This window comes from Gymnogyps californianus, chromosome 2 (genome assembly GCF_018139145.2).
Source record: "Gymnogyps californianus isolate 813 chromosome 2, ASM1813914v2, whole genome shotgun sequence".
In the NCBI taxonomy this organism is placed as follows: Eukaryota; Metazoa; Chordata; class Aves; order Accipitriformes; family Cathartidae; genus Gymnogyps; species Gymnogyps californianus.
The window spans coordinates 51279106-51295831 of record NC_059472.1 but is presented as its reverse complement, the minus strand read 5'-3'; the positions used below and the strand labels follow the sequence as shown (position 1 = coordinate 51295831).

Sequence of the window (16726 nt, the reverse complement as noted above, 5' to 3'; positions counted from 1 at the left end):
CCACTCCCTTGGGAGACATCTGAGAAGGGAAACACCTCTGTCACTGGCTAATGACTCCAAGCCAGCTGAAACAACTAAGACAGCAAATGTGGGTCTTGCCATCTTGTTAAATGCACTGTGCCCCACTGAAAAATTACCCTTATTTCTGACACTGATACGGAGAGAAAATTCTTATCTTCTGCCTGGGATGGCACCATGCCATCATGCAAGGATGACACACACCCCAAGTCATCCACATCAGAGGTCTTCTCTCTCCTTCCCTGCCTTCTCCTGTCTCAAGCCCCTCCTCCACAAGATAAGCTATCATCTAAAGTATTTCAGATAAATGGTTTCTAGAGCTGTTATTCATGTGGCAAGTGATAGTGTCTTCCCTCAGACTTGTTCTCTGAAACAGCTCCAAAGTTTTGTCTGACATTTTCCGCACAGACAGATAGCCACAAGAGAAGTTACAGCCTGAATGGCCAAATGGATCGTTTATGATGGGAAGTGCTAATCAAATTTATTAATCTGTGGTGTTATTTCATGCCTATAATAACCTCATGAAAACTCAAGCTCTGACATGACTGAACTAACCCACAGGAACTGTCTATAGCTACTCTCAAAAACTCATATTCACCATTCCTCCCTACAACACTGAAAAGCAAACAAGGCTTGAGTGTCAGCAAAGTCACAGATGTGAAGCTGTTATGTGACAATCTAAGAATTGCATATTAATTCTGGATTATTTGAGTAAATATAGTGTGTAATCAGGTCAGTGGAATTAAGTTGCTCTATAGCTACAATGAGTCATTAGACTTTCCTGTCAAATTAAACTACCCTAATTTAATAGGAACTGCTGGAACAAAACACAAGAGCAACCACAATGGTTCCTGGATTAAAAAACACCTTATGCACACTTAAAAGACAATGGCAAAAGCTAATTGCTTTGTGAAACCTATTTCCTGTCTCCAACCAGCTAACAGCGACTTTGTTCGAGTTGTGAGTTACCAGATCAAAGGGCTACAAACAAAGAACAGAGACATTTTTAAAGACTCTTTCCCCAAAGGAAATGGAGAGAGAAAGTTTAGTCAGTTAAGAGAGAAACTGTGCTATCCAAACTGGAGGTCTTCTGTGGAGAGGCAGGGAAGAGCTATAGGAAGCTTAAAAATATTGAGGTTCCCCACGTGGAGGGTAAATAGACATGCTGAGTTAGCTGCATATGGGAATATTTGTTTATTGCTTTATGGTCTGTTTTTTGTTTTCTAAAATTCTTGTGTTCTCAACAAACTCCTGTTATTCTAAGAAGATTGATTAGTTATTAACATAAATTCTGGAGGGAACAAAATGACAGGTCCCAAATAAAAAGCAGGCCTGCAAAGCTAACCACAGTTAGCATAGCGGAGCTGACGCCCAATGCTTGGAGTACAACTGTGTGATCACACCTTGGGAGATGTCACAGCTTGAGGTTTACAAAGGGAGACACTTCTCGCAGGATATGTCTAAGTGTCTCAAAATGGGGATCCTGACCAAGTGTTTGGTTGAATCCAGTGAACAGTTTTAGACAGATAGATAGATACATTTTGTTGAAAGAATAACACATTTCCAAAATAGACCATTTAGATCTTTCAGACTAGAGTGACCAAGTTTCCTAGATCGCCTTGATCAGAGTCCAGGGATCAGAAAAAAGCATTGGGTGGTCCCCATGTCCAGCTGTCCACCCTGAACCAAATATTTACTGGGTCAGAAAGAATTGGGTAACAACTCCTTGGCTCAAAGATTTGGTCCCTGATCAGGAAGACAGCTGGGCTCTAAGACCTGCTCTACTGCATGTCTCCTATGAAGCTGAACACATTCAACAGAAGAGAAGAGACCAGGATTCATTTGCACGCTCTGGGTGGGGACACCACTGCGATAAACAGAGGTAGGTCTTGCTGTAAGAAAGGGAAGTTGGGGCCAGGAATCTTTTCCACTGACCATGCAGTAAGAAAGCACTCAGTTAAATCAAGGAATTGTCAAACAGTGCGAAGGTCCATGGTTTCTTAGGAGGAGAAAAACTCAGCCCCCTCTCACTCCTATTGAGCTTCCATCTTGCTTCCTCTTACACTTTCCTCCAGCAAGCTCTAGCTGGAGACCCCAATGTTTTACAGGCCATAGGGAAGGCAGATGAGTTATGACAAAAAAAAGAAGTAAATGACAGCGTTTTAACATCCCTTTCAGCCATGTGATTCCCTCTTTCCTTTTTGGCTTCAGCTGAGGCGAGTAAAAAGCTGAAGCAGCACCTTTGGTACTGGCAAGCCTCTTGGAAACTCTGAGCAGGGCAGCAAGTGGGAGCAGGGACACGTGAGCAACCACAGAGGCGCTTCGAGGGCCACAGCGGGCGGGAGGCCGGTGGTGCAGCTGAGAGAAGGCACATCGCCTTGGGTTTATTTCTTGCTCATATCCTGTTTTCCTGACACAACATAGCTTCTATTAATCCTTCACTGCAAACCCTTCCAGCTCAGATAGGAGCCAGTTCTCTCAGCTACCTCTGCAATTCTTCCTCTGAAACCGTTTTTCTTATCCCCACACAGTCTGTCCTCCCTACTGGCGGCACATACAGCAGCTGCCAATCTCCCATCTAAGCACTTGGAACAGCAGCACCCAATAAGACCACGCTACCTAGTGTAGACTTCCCTATCTATTTGCCTACCTCTTCCTTCCCCTCCGTCATCATCGCCTGAAAGTGGCTTAGAATTATATGGTGTTTTATCATCTCTGAAATATGCTAGAAGGGAGGGGAACTGATCTTCTGCAATCACTACTTGCTGAAAAATAGCCTCTGACACATCGTTCGACCTGCAGGCAGAACATTGTGGCCTGGAGAGGAAGAGCAACCTGCAGCTTAAAAGATACTTAGGACTGGCACATGGGCCAAGTCAGGTCTGAATTCAGAAGCAGCAGCAGGCAGGAATATGGGGGCTGGGAGCAAAGTTTCAAGGTGAGCAACAGTAGAGCCCAAACCAGCGTTTGTCCAAAGATGGAAGCCATTAGGAGCAGTTGAATGCAGGAATATTTTCTTATCATTTAGATCTTTACTCCCTTTTATCTGCCCTAGTGACTCACATCAATATATTTTGCATGCTTCATAAAAGATCACATATTGTCATGAAGGATCAGACAATTTCAAGCCTGCTGTTCACCTTCTGGGCCAAGTCTTGGCCTCTTCACAAACTCCTAGTTCACAGGCTGTAGAAAGGTTTGGTGAAAATGTAACTGTCCCTCTAGACAGAATAAGGTACTCGGCCTCTGTCTTCCCTCCTTACCAAGTCTCCTGCATCCACTGCTTTCCCTCCCTCTGCAAAAACACTGCCCAATTGCATGCTGAACTGCAGTGAGTGGTCCAGGCTTTTCCTACACCTGGGACACCTTTGCTCCTTTAGCATGGCTTTGTGGCCTTTTTATGGCCAGATGACTCAAAGGACAGCGTAAGTTCACTCGCCCAATTGTGTACAGCTGAATGCAAGAGAAGATGATCCTTCTGAATCTTGCTAACCCTCACCTATAGCCTGAAATAAAAGACTGAGAAGCAACCCTTATTTTAATGTGCAGCTTCTCCCAATAACTCTGTCCCACATGAGATTATCCAGCACTTTAAAATCCAGCTGTTGTATTTACCATTGCAACCTCCTGCATTGCCAAGTTCCACAGCTGCACTCCATGTTGTGTTAAACAGCCACAATTTAACTCATGTGTTTAAATTTACGGATTGCTGCTGTGGTCAAAGAGTTGCTTACCACAAGCATAGCTCCCTGGGGTACCAGAATCCTACTGTACGGGCTTGCATGGACTCTGGCCACAAAACCTCAGGATTTTTAGTCCCTGGAGCATAAGGAGTTGAGTCTCTGATGTTCCATCAATTCCCTTAGGGTTTAAAGCCTATATTTCCAGGGACTCTGGAAAGCAGGTATGGGTTGAGGGAATCATTCAAATCATAGACTATAATATCTTGAAAAATTGGTTACTGTGGGGTAAAGAACTATTCCTTCTTCTTCAAACACATCACTATGGATCCCAGGGTGACTGGCAAGTGTCCTCTTCAGATTATGGGAATGCTCCAAAATGTGACCAGCACGTCAAGGACAAGAATATTTAATGAAAATGTGTTGCTTTTGGTTCTGTTTCCTGAAAGCAGAGATGCTGGTAGGGCAAAGAAACTGAGTTGATGTACTGCTGTCAGTGATGAACTGCTGTTCTTGATGCTGTTCGCCCCATGAGGGGTGATGAACCAGACCCAGGCTCTGCTGTCTGTGCTTTTGGCTGTTCTAAGAAGATTTTGAAAAAGGACCTGCCTGAACAAAGCAATAGAAGCTCTGAGGTGCATTTCATCTTCTTGTCACAGATGGGTAAATGGGAATTTAGGGAGGACTGAAGCCATTATACTCTTACGTATCCGATGGTGGTATGCTGTCCTGGTTTTGGCTGGGACAGAGTTAACTCTCTTCTTAGTAGCTGGTACAGTGCTGTGTTTTGGATTTAGTGTGAGAATAATGTTGATATAACACACTGATGTTTCAGTTGTTGCTAAGTAGCGCTTATCTTAAGCCAAGGACTTTTCAGTTTCCCATGCTCTGCCAGCAAGCAGGTGTGCAAGAAGCTGGGAGGGAGCAGAGCCGGGGCAGCTGACCTGAACTAGCCAAAGGGATATTCCATACCATGGAACGTCATGCCCAGTATATAAACAGGGGGGAGTTGGCCGGGAGGGGTGGATTGCGGCTCGGGAACTAACTGGGCATCGGTCAGCGGGTGGTGAGCAATTGCATTGTGCATCACTGGTTTTTTCCTTTCCCCCCCCTTCCTTTTTTTGTTATATTCCTTTTCAGTACTATTATTATTATTTTTTTCATTATTACTATTGTATTATATTTTACTTTAGTTATTAAACTGTTGTTATCTCAACCCACGAGTTTTACTTTTTTTTCCCCTTTCCTCCTCCTCACCCCACTGGGAGGGGGGAGGGGGAAGGGGAAGCGGCTGCGTGGTGCTTGGCTGCTGACTGGGGTTAAACCATGACATATGCAGAGACATGCCAATGTAGATGAAATTTCAGCCTGTGCAAGTGAAGTACATATACACCTAAAATGGGATCCTACCTAACGTACAAAAAGACCCTTTGTTCTTGTATTGAAGGATGGCTTAAGAGGAAAGACTGATATCACTATCAAGGGACTCATCTTTGATCAACTTATGCCATTAAGCCTAGGTAGTAAAAGCTAGTCCCAAGTTAATATTTTCACAATATGTTGCGTTACTCATATTACTCAAAAAATGTTCAAGTGAGGAAATCCTTTTATCATCTTCCTGCTGCCATGTAATGTATCATGTGAATAGGAAAAAACAGCCTTGATTGTCAGAATGTATCAGCATGCAAAAATAGACCCATCACCTTACTTTATTCTTAAATTCAGTGGAGGCTCCAAATTCAAAGAGAAACTTCACTACATCGTTGTGGCCTTGCTGTGCAGCAAAGAACAGAGAAGTTGCACCTGACTGTAAGGAAAAAAATGGATTAAAAAAACCCCAAACACATAACACACTTGACTGAAGTATATACATTTCCAATTGAAAAGTATTAAGCACAATCAGCTGAATACCAGCTGAAAAGACATGATGATTTTGAGGACTCCAGAGGACACCAGGTATCTTAGATCAGTTTTCTTCTCATTGCACTGAGAAATCTGTCCAGCATCATACATTTGAGTAAAATCCATGTTTCACAAGGGGCTTCTGCACAGAGTTTCTAATATAGACCTCTTAGGATTCACTTACTTCTACCCTGTCGCCAGATAAGGAAAGCAAGCCCAGAGTGAGAAAAGAACAGTCTTGCACAACAGAGGAACGGCCAATTTCAAACCAACCCCTATTCCACCTGCCGCTACAACCTGAGACAAACAGGAGCATGGGATGGATTTGGATCAGGGTGTGGAAAGACCAGGGAGCCGATTATTTAGTACAGCAGAGCTCCAGCTTGCTTGACTCTCCACCGACAAAATGTGGCTGCTGTTGGTGTAAGTCATCCTTGTCTCTTGCAGCAGTAGATCCCCATCCAGCCAAGCAGCCTTCAAGCAACTATAACCAGCCCTGCAACTCCTGCTTTTCCTTAACCTCACTGAAGAACTGAAACCCCATATTTTATACTAGTTGTATAAAATACTGTCAGTAACATGTGAGTAAATCAGGACCCCAAAAATGAATATGTAAGATCTTAATGGCTGTACAGAAGGAAAAAGGAAGGGGAAGAGGAAGGGAAGGGGAAGGGGAAGGGAAAAGGGAGGGGAGGGGAGGGGAGGAGGAGGGAAGGGAAGGGAAGGGAAGGGAGGGGGGGTGAGAGGAAGGGAGGAAGAGAGAAAGGGAGAGAGAGAAAGAGAGAGAGAAAGCAAGAAAGAAAAAAAAAAGAAAAGAAAGACGACAAGCAGGCTTTCCTGACTTTGGGCTCTCTCATCCCATGTAGAAGGTGCAGGAAAAGGGAGCTACACATGAAATTCACTCCAGCGCCAAAAGCCTTTACAATAGCATATGGCCCCTTGAGACCATTTCAGAGGCACCTCTGCCAGACACACTCATGGGGTCTCACTTCCCCGAGCTTCACAACAACTTCAGAGTACAAGAGCACTGGTTTGAGTATGTGGATCTAGTTTCAGAAGAGTGCTGTTGGTCTTTAGGGCTTAAACTTAATCTGTTTTGCTTCCTCTCTGCAACAGAGTGATTTTGGAGGATTTCAGTGTTTCTTTTTGTTGGCTTGCTGAATCAGTATGTCCTGAGCGATACTCAAGAGCAGCTCCATAAAACTGTTCTCAACTTTTCCTTTTGTTGCTGCTTTTCAAGCAATGTTTACCTAAGGGAAAGGACATGTTTAAATACATGTTTTGTTGGAACAGGACCCCACTGAAAGACACTGACAATCATGGTTAGAGCAAGTTTAGGCCAGTAAGTGCAAAGACACTTATATCATCGAACGTGGCATTCATTGACTCAGTAACTTGCAGATGTCAGCATGAGATTAATGCTCTAGTTCCAGGTAACCAAGGAAAGTGAGAAACATTGGCTTGTATTGTTAAAGCAACAAGCATACTGCTGTCCTGCACTGCCTGCCGCCACCCCATGTTACTGCATGCCCTCCTTAAACTGCTCTTCTCTTTGGACCAGTATAACTGTCCTTGCCCTCGAGCAATTCTGCTCTCTGTGTAGCCAGCACACAGACCAGGGTGGCTGCAGGTACGCCTTACAATCATTTGCGCAGAGTATGAGGGGAAGGCACTTTCCCAAAACCAGCCGCTGACATTGTCCCTTCTACAAGCAAGCATGTCATGGTGCAAGAGATGCCTTGAATGCAAAGCAGAGATGCAGGGAAGGGTACGGGTGATTAAGCTGTGTGATTGTTAGAGATGACTTGGCTCAGACTAAGAGGCAGAAACTCCAAAGCATACCGAGTAAAAATAATCCCTGGGCTAGCAATGGCATCCACTCCACTTTAATGACCAGACTCTGCAAATCAAAAGTTAAAGGATGTCTCCTTATAATTTATCCCATCCAGAGAGCTGTAAATTACTGTACTAATAAGTAAAACTGCAGATGCATAAATGATGTAACCCTGGGGGGTTACATCTCAGATGTAACTGCCCCTCACCAACCAGAGGTGCTGGAAATGTTTGATGAATTATTTATAAATGTACCTCTGGCATCTCATTTTCTATTATAAACTCCAGACATCTGATTCCTTGATGTCCTCAGGAGAACAGACCCTGTTTATACATGCACTGCACAGCAACTGACAAATAAGCAATTGGCAAAAAGCAACAGACAACACTCTTTTATTATTTGTTATAAACCACCGGTCACTTAATCAATCCCTGTTTGAATGCAGAACTTCTCCTACCTCTCTCTGCAGATTGATATCTGCTCCTTGCAACACCAATTCCCGTACACAATCTATGTGGCCATAGTAAGATGCTACCATCAGAGCTGTTGTGCCAAGCTGGGAGTAAGGAAAAACAAGTCAGAACCTTCAACAGACACCTCCAGCAGCGAATCAGGCTGTCTGGAAGAGCCAGCACCTCTTCTGAAAAGCTGAAGGAAGCTTATGATCGTTGAAAAACTTGCTATCATTTAAAACTTACTATCAAGAATACTTTGAAAATGAGCAATTAGCAGATGTTAAAGCAAAAACATTACAGACTTGCCTGCAGTGCTAAGGCCTGACCATTCAACAAATACGTATGCAATGACTTCGCCTTATTGTCCCAAAATAAGTCCAACAAGAATAACAAGAATGTTTCTGGTTTATACATAGCATTTTTATCAGAGAATCCCAAAGATCTTTGCATCATTTCCAGAAGAATAACCTTAGACACAGGAGCTGAGTGACTTAGCTGAGTCACTTAACTCTGAGTCATAGTCAGGAGTAAGGTCTGGGTGATTTGAATACTAATTCCCTATCCAAATGACGAGAGCACACTCACTGTGTGACTCTTCACATTATATGAGAGAACTTGCCATACCAGAACTATGCGTTCAAGTTCCCTCAGGACACCATAAGGTCACTGCTCCAGTGAACCAAGTAAGATTTAGGTTATATGTATGTGGTGTATGGACAATACATGGAAACCACATGCATAAGGATGAAATTCATCCTTCTAAAACATTCACATACACCAGTTCAATTTAAAGTAGGAATGTGTGACATTACAAAAAAGAAGCATGCAGCCTTAATCGTACGAAAATATTTTTGTCTAGAAAATGTGTATGCCTGATATAATTAATAAGTCAGGATATTTTACAGTGCATTGTAAAAATTCTTAACCAAAGCTAGCCTTCTTTTGAGAAAAAATGAGCAGTAGTGGACCTTATTTCTTTACATCGATCTCTGCCCTGTTTACTTCGTGCCCCCATCTGAACATCCTTCCCTCCATGTCAGAATGACAGTCATAGCATCAGCTCCAGAAGTACTGCAGGACAAATACTTGCCTACAGGACAAAAATGAAATGAAAATTAAAAGACAGGTTGAAGCCAATGGGCTTAGAAAATCTCTTGCACTTTGAAGGTATTCAAAGTGAGAGAGCTGTGGCAGGTTCGTGTTTCAGGCTGGAAGTGGCACTAATCCTGTACAACGCAGGCTCGGCTCTCGGTAAGTCAGTCCCAGCACCAAACAAAAGAAACCTGGGAACTTCTCAAGCTCGGTTGTCCCCTGCTCTTTGCAGTAGCTTACTATAATGAAGTATCTCTCCATATGTTGTAGGCAGAATAGCAAGACATACCCATTATCTGTGTTTTCAACCCATTTCTAATCTCAAAACTAATTTCAACCCATGCCAATTACAGTAAGGAAATCCCCATAAAATCTTTCTGTCATGTGTCTGGGCTCCTCTTTGCTTGGAAATCATACTGGGACTTCATGTTGGTGCCAAGTCCAGGAGATACTGGGGTAGGGGGGGAGGAAGAAGTTAGGAGGCCAGCAGTTCTGACGGCACCGCTGGGTGTAGAACACTGCCTGCCACATGGGGCGGGAACGGCTGCACATCAAATGCAAACTTCTACATTGCCTACATGGAAACTGTGGTCCAGGTTTTTTTTTTTTTTTAAAAACTAATTATGAGGAGCTCTGCTAGCTGACAGAATCATTGCTACCTGGGCTTGGTGAGTCGACTCTTCACCGTGATCTATTACTACAATGACATTTTCTTGCAAAGAGAAGCCCGAGGTGCAAGGATCTGGTTTTTTTAGTGTCAGCACCACAAATAACTCTGTAAGACACATTTTTGAGTGCTGGCAAATTCCTAACCCCTTGCCACTGATGTAAATCATCACGCTATTTTATCTTGAGTTTCAAACTTGCTTCCTGACAAGAGAAGGTTTTAAATCATCCCTAAGTGCCATAAGACTCTCAAATGTCTCATGTTAGATCCCTGCCACACCCTTGGTGCAGCAGGCTATGGAAAGCGATGTAAAATCAGTGCTGTGGGTGTAGGTGCGTTGTGTGCATACACTGTCTTTGCAGTCCACATCTACTCGCCCACTGTTCAGCAGCAGCTGGAGGAGAGCCAGGTTTCCTTTTCTTGCAGCCCAAAACGCAGCATTGGCGAGTGGTGTTTCTTTCTGGTGAAAAAAACCAAAAAGCAGAACTAAAACACATTGGAAGATGCAGTGGACAAACACACACATGCAAATTCTGCATTCAAGCCAGGCAAGTTTCAGCTTAGTGTGCTGTTCTTTCAAAACCAGAGCATAGAAGTGAAGCTAATTTAATTTCTTTGTGCAAATAAAGAGATGAGTCTCCCTGTGGTACCTCATGTTGTTTCAGGTCTTCCCTGTGTCCATGGCAGCCTATGACTCTTAGCTTGCTCTGTAATGAGAGACGATGATGCTAGTCCAGATCCCCAGGGAAACATCACAGAAAACAACGTGCTAACTGGTACCTGTATTGTCTGCTTCTGTGGTGGGGCTGGGCACAGTTAGAGATCCTGAATCATCCTGCTGACATGTCCTGCTGCAGGACATCCTCCTGGGTTTCAGGTTAGCTCTCTGCTGTCTCCTCCTTTTCTGCATATAAAGTCCCAATACAGGAAAAGTATCTCTCATGCATCTCCCATACTGTTTGGTCTGCCTCCTCCCTGCAATTAACACCCTGTAACTGTGGGCACATGACGTATCTCCTGGGTGATGCTAGGGAAAAAAGGCTAAAATCTGGCTGCCTATAGACTTACGGATTCATTTACTAGGTATGCAAGGCAATATGTAAGGCAAAATTGGGAAACTCTGAAATCTAGATAACACAGGCCACTGTTAAACAAATTAGTAATATAATAATCTTTTGAGGCTTTCTTGGTCCTAGAAACAATGCCACAGTGTGACTTCTCCTGGGTAGGGGCAAATTGTCACTGCTCCTCCACAGGAGGAAGACAGCAGAAAAAGACACAGACTTTGCTCCTGACCTCCTTATCTGATCCATGCAGGCAGCTGCCAAAATGCTGCCCTGACAGGTAAGCTCTGCGACGGGTGAAGTGCAGAGGGGAAACAACGCTGTGATGGCAACAGTACGTATCCTACAGCAGGCTCATGCCACTGATTTTTTAATAAGGCTCAAAACCACCAACAGCTCAGTAAAGCATCATTTCACTGATAGTCATCTTAGACCAAAACAGTGTCAAAAATACCCAGGGGCCTTGCTCTCTAGTGAATCCTGCCTTCAGGATAACCCAGAGAGAGTGCAGAGTGGATATAAAAGTCAATCATTCTGCTTCAGAAAATGTAATACACGCTTCCCCACGTCTAAATGTCAATGCATACGTGTAATGTGGTAGAGAATCAGGATTGAATGGTTTTACGGTTGATACTTAAAATGCACACATAGAGCAGAATTTAAATTGCTTCTTTCACTGACATGCAAGTAATAAACCTCGCAGAAACCAGCAGACACAAGACCAGTCCTGTGTGAATCTATCCCAGATCCGTCGCACTGAGCACTTCCCATGGGCTGCATTTTTAATATTCACAGGTTGGAAAATTGGCAGCTGTTTGAGACGAGAGAAGTTTCAACCATTCAATAAATTATAAGACACTTCCTATAAATTGATAGCAATATTTCTTGTACCAGCACACATAGGGGCAGGAGTCTGAAAAATTTAGCAAGCACAGTAGGCTAAATTCTGATCTTCCTTTTACAGCTAAAACATTTCCCCTGGTGAATCTGTAGATAATGTTGACCAAAGTAGAGCTAGCAGTTTATACCCTCCTTGCTGGCAAAGCAGTAGTGTTTTCCTGTCTTTACCCTTACAACCACTAAAATTTTATGTAAAAGCAAACAATTGCCCTAAACACACAGTGGCCCATGTTGCCCTTTTTGCTCTGATTTATTAGGCAGATATTTATTTACAGAGCTGGTAGTTAGGAAAATTGTCTTATTGTCTTTATTATTATGGTATTCAGTGGAAAGCTATTGCAAAAGAATGATATTTAGACCTTACAGAATGGGAAATCAAATTCCTTACCTTTTATTGTCTCACTCTATCCCTTAAAGTTTTCGAAAGCTTTGGGGTATGGCAATATACCCCATATAGGGAAAGATTTATTTCACCCAGCCCGGTTTTCACTACCAGGGCACAGTAGCAATGTGACCACATTTTATTATGCCTACCATACAACAACACCTTTATTGATCAGGTAGGCAGGAACCGGAATCAATATTCAGGAACTCTTTACCTGCTTTCATCAGTTTACATGCGGAGAGAAGAGAACTAAGTTGCCAGTGTTACCCTAGTCTGGAAGCAGAAGTCCAAAGTCTTTAGCCTTATGAGTCATAAATTCCTACCTCTTTTTTTCCCCTGTAATTCCTACAGTAGCTCTCCAGCAAAGTTGTCCTCATACTTTGGATCAGACCCAAGGAATGGAAGAATTCTCCAGTGCATCAAGGACATGAAATCAGGTTTTTCCCAGTGGTGATTTTGACCCAATTTGGAATGACTGCTATCAGTACTTGTACTTCCCCTCGTGCCCCCGCGCCGCTGGGGATTCCTTGTATAAAAGTAGAGTATACAGCACACTCAGACCATCAGCCATGCAGTGATTAGATAAAAAAAGCAAACACAAATCTGAGCTATTTCACCTGCTAAGATGAATGGAATGTGCAAAATCATTCAGATGATCTTGGCACCCTAGAAGGGCAGCCTCAAGGAGTACCATGCGGCAGCTTCTCTTCTGCTTTCAAACCAAGGATTTATACCTCTGTGCTCTTCATTTTCAGGTGATGTCAGCAATACTGACATCACCGGTAGGCAAAATGTAAGATACTACTTTGGGATTAACAATCCGATTAATTGAATAATTTTTGAGCAATAAATGGATTTTAAACTGCAGGATGTGACATAAGCCTTGACTGCTGTTGTTCAGTTATGAACTCAATCCTGTCTCATCAGATACTGCTTAGGGAGAGGTAATGTTGAATATCAAGATATTAACTGGATACAATTTTCATGTAATTCTTATTATAAAGCTAGTCTGCTCCTAAAGCCTCCTTAAAGTAAACAATTGATGGTCAGCATTGACAGTCCAGGAACAGAACATAACAAATATTTGAAAAAGTGATTAGCTAATAGCTTTGGTGAAAATGACATGTTTCATTATGTCATTTGCTCCAGCATCAGCAACTTTCAGGATACAGTTTCCTGCACTTCATCAAGATCTCTAAAGCATTATTTCAAACTCTGGCTGTGCTATTCATTTCAATTGTTTATATGCTTTTATGAGAGCCCAAAGATGAAAAGCTGGCATTATATTCATGCTGTATTGACATCAAGCAAAAATACTTATTCAAAAATGGCGTAGAGGAAATATATGTTATAAATCTGACAAGGCCATTTCTACGCAGGAATGCAGAAAAAATAAAATGTGATAATGTATCTGTATGTGTCATCTTAGGAATATTGAGGGGAAAAGTGTCATTTAAATGCTGTGATCAGCAGCTCCTGCTCCCTGCCCTACCTTTGACTTGCTGTTTGCAGAGAACAGGCAGGTCACAGTGGGGTAACAGCTGAGGAGGAAGAGCGCAGTTCTTAAACAGTGATCTTGAAGATGAAAGAAAAGAGGCAATAGGCAAAGAGACAGAAAAGAGAGGAGAAAGAGAACACGTCTGGTGGCTTGTTCCTTGTACTGTCAAAATACAAGAAAATTCCCTTTTCTTTCTCAGTTTCCAAACCAGTCCTAAGGGAAAGGAGGAACTGAGTAAAAAGTTCTAAGAAGAAGATCTGGAAATCAGGATCAAGCACGATACGATGGAAAATGTCAGTGGGACTTCGGAGGAAAGTAAGAGGACTTTATTAGACAGCAACACATCCTACCTGAAGGATCTTGATAAAAAAGAAAGGTAGTTCAAGATATAAATATAAGTTCAGACAGGCAAAAGCTGGTAGAAGAAGAGAGGATATTCATGTGTACAGACAAGGAGAAAGAAACATAAATGCTACCTCATGGGTAAGTAGGATAATAAGATGGAAAACATGAATAGACAGTGGCAAACAGAGACAGTAGGAGTTCAAGGTAAGTACACAGTCTTCTGAGAGAAAGAGAAAATGCCAAGCAAAAAGACACAGAAAAGAGAGAGAAAGCAGAGGAAGGTGGCGGCCGCAATTCTCCAGAGGGAGAGGGAGCAGGCAGTGAGCTGCCTCGAACGGCAGTACTTGAGGGAACAGAAAGTGAGAAATAGGGCACAGAAAAGGAGCTGATAGGGACAGAACAGAAAAGAAGACCTGAGGGACAAGGTAAAAAACCAAGGAGGCCAAAAAAGGAGAAGGCAAGAAGAAGGGGCTGGCACCACCAGGAACATGGGGCCAGCATGCATTAGGGCGGATGCTTGTGAGAAATGAAGGTGGGAAAAACTCATGGAGACAGAATGGAGGGACAGAAGAGACTAAGACTAAGGAAAAAAAAAAGGAGGCATGAGGCCAATAAAGGAACAAAAAGGGGATGACCACAGAGATTTCACCACCCAGTGTAAGGCTGAACTGCACTGTGAGCAAAGGTACCCTGGTCCCTGCCACATCAGGGCTTTAACTGTAGGTGGAAACCACCTGCTGCACCACCATGGAACCAACACGGTGCCACTGCAGCACCAGCAGTCCTGGGGGGTGGGGGGAGACACACCGACGGGAGTGAGAGGCAAGTACAGGGAACAATCCATCAGATAAAGCAATACAACACAAGCAACATGGCAAAGGACTGGCACAGAGCGGGTGATCGATAAGAGAAGGGCGAGCACAGCATCCAGAAAGTGCGTAACAGAGGAGAAGATGTATATCTAGCATAAATATTATCCATTAGCATCAGTAAATTGCTGCTTGCTTCCCCTCTTTGCCAATTGATTTTATTAATCCTGTCCTCAGATTAAAAAAATTATTTCAGGTGATCTTTTGAAAATGACTGCTCTTGCATGGTTTTGGATTGAAGAAGTACAAAAAGTGACACGAATCACAGAACGAACCAGCCTGGCTTCAGTGGCCACCGCAGCCTGAAACGAAGAGCACGGAAAAACGCTGCCTTCTAACTATTACACAACCAGCACTAGCAGAGATGATTGGGAAAGTGAAGAGGAGGCTCCCGACTGCACCAAAACCTACAGCGCTGAGCCCGGCCACCCTAAAGCCAGCGTAAAGCTTCATGGAGGCTGGCAGTTTATGTAACACTAACCATCCATCCTTTTGGGGATGTCAGCTGTGGAAAGCACCCGCTCCATCAGCTGCCACCGCAGCACTCCCCGGGCACCCCTTAGCCCGGGCAGGACGCTTCTGTTTTCTTTCCTTCCGCCCTCAAACACCCCCGTTTTCCTTAAAAAAATAAATAAATCCCTAAATCCAAGAACATGACGGAGCATTTCACGGGCTGCCGGCACGGCAAGCGCAAAGGGGGGGCGGGGGGGGGCAAACACACATCCCCCCGCCCGTCTCCCCGGCGCCCGGCTCACCTTGAACGACATCCTGCACATCGCAGCGCGCCGGCTCCGCGCCGCTCCGCGCCGCTCCGCGCCCCGGGGCTGCGCGGGGGCGGGGCGCGGCGCGGCGCGGGGCGGGCGCCTCCCTCCCGCATGACTTTATGCTCATGGGTTTCTGGCTATTATTCCCCTTTAAAGTTTTTTGGGGGGGAGGGGAGTGTTAGGGATGATGATGATGATGATGATGATGATGATGATGATGATGATTAAAAATCAGCGGGCACGGCTCCCTCGCAGCCATCTGCACCCCCTGCTCCAGCAGCAGCCCGAGAACCAAGACCCCACGGTGGGGACCCACACCGCGCAGCCGCTGGTTCAGACCTATCGATCAGGCCTCCACAGCTCAGAAATAGCACTGAAATGGTCCGAAATCCAGGCACCCCCACCCCGGCCCGGGTCTCGTCATGGAGCTAATGCCACCTCCCCGGCACCTCTTTTGTATTTCACAGCCTTTTCCCTTCCTACCTAGGAAAAAACTGTCAAAAGGTATTGTTGTGAGTATACCCACGCTGCAGCTGCACAAACATGTGGGGGTGAGCGTTCCCTCACCTTGCATGTATCCAGCTATCACCAACACTATCTCCCATGGGTGATGCGCTCTCATTAGGAACACAGTAAGTTCTTAAGGACTTAATTTTCAGCCTTTAAAAATTAACAACCATGAAGCCAGTGCATGTCCTGTTTTGCCCGGCTGCCGCAGATTTCATTCAAAGTCTGCGTGATATAAAGTAGGCAAAACAGGGCATGCTTTGGTGGGAGATTCCTGAATTTCTTTGCTATTGTTGGTTTAAACTGAGCCCTTAGGGATTTTCTTCTTTTGATGTGCACACATAAATCCCATTCACAAGAAAATTATGCGTGTGCGTTGAGAGTTACTTGCACTAAGATCCAAACAGTTTATTCTACAAATCTGCAAGTGGAGGATTTTCTGCAGATTTTTTTCCTGAGGCAATATTTATCTGTGCATACAGTAAAACAAACTGTAGGCAAGCAGATGAAAGCTGCTAACAGCATAAGCTCATCTCAGAATGTATGGCCTGGTGTGAACCTCACCTTAACTACTGAGAAGATCATACAAACATGGATGACCATTCTGATTTTTTCTTAAACTTAAAAATACTGGATAAACTCAGTAGATTGCATAGTTAAGAGTCATCCTTGCTCTGATCCAGTTGCACAGTGATGCCTGCCCACTGATAGAGGAAAATATTACTAATCTGTACACACTCCCTGCC

The 16726-nt window shown here is 43.9% G+C and overlaps 1 protein-coding gene across 2 annotated transcripts in view; it reads right to left on the bottom strand.

Annotated features, from left to right (window-relative positions):
• Positions 1-15485, bottom strand: part of ANKRD29 (ankyrin repeat domain 29) — a 29068-nt gene extending 13583 nt beyond the window's left edge. For both annotated transcript variants that reach the window (XM_050892450.1, XM_050892451.1), the window contains exons 1-4: positions 15465-15485; positions 9998-10108; positions 7892-7990; positions 5407-5505 (exon numbers count right to left, since the gene is read on the bottom strand). In XM_050892450.1, coding sequence (XP_050748407.1) covers positions 5407-5505; positions 7892-7990; positions 9998-10108; positions 15465-15485 — 330 coding nt within the window. The remainder of the gene's footprint in view (positions 1-5406; positions 5506-7891; positions 7991-9997; positions 10109-15464) is intronic.
• Positions 15486-16726: the final 1241 nt, after the last annotated feature.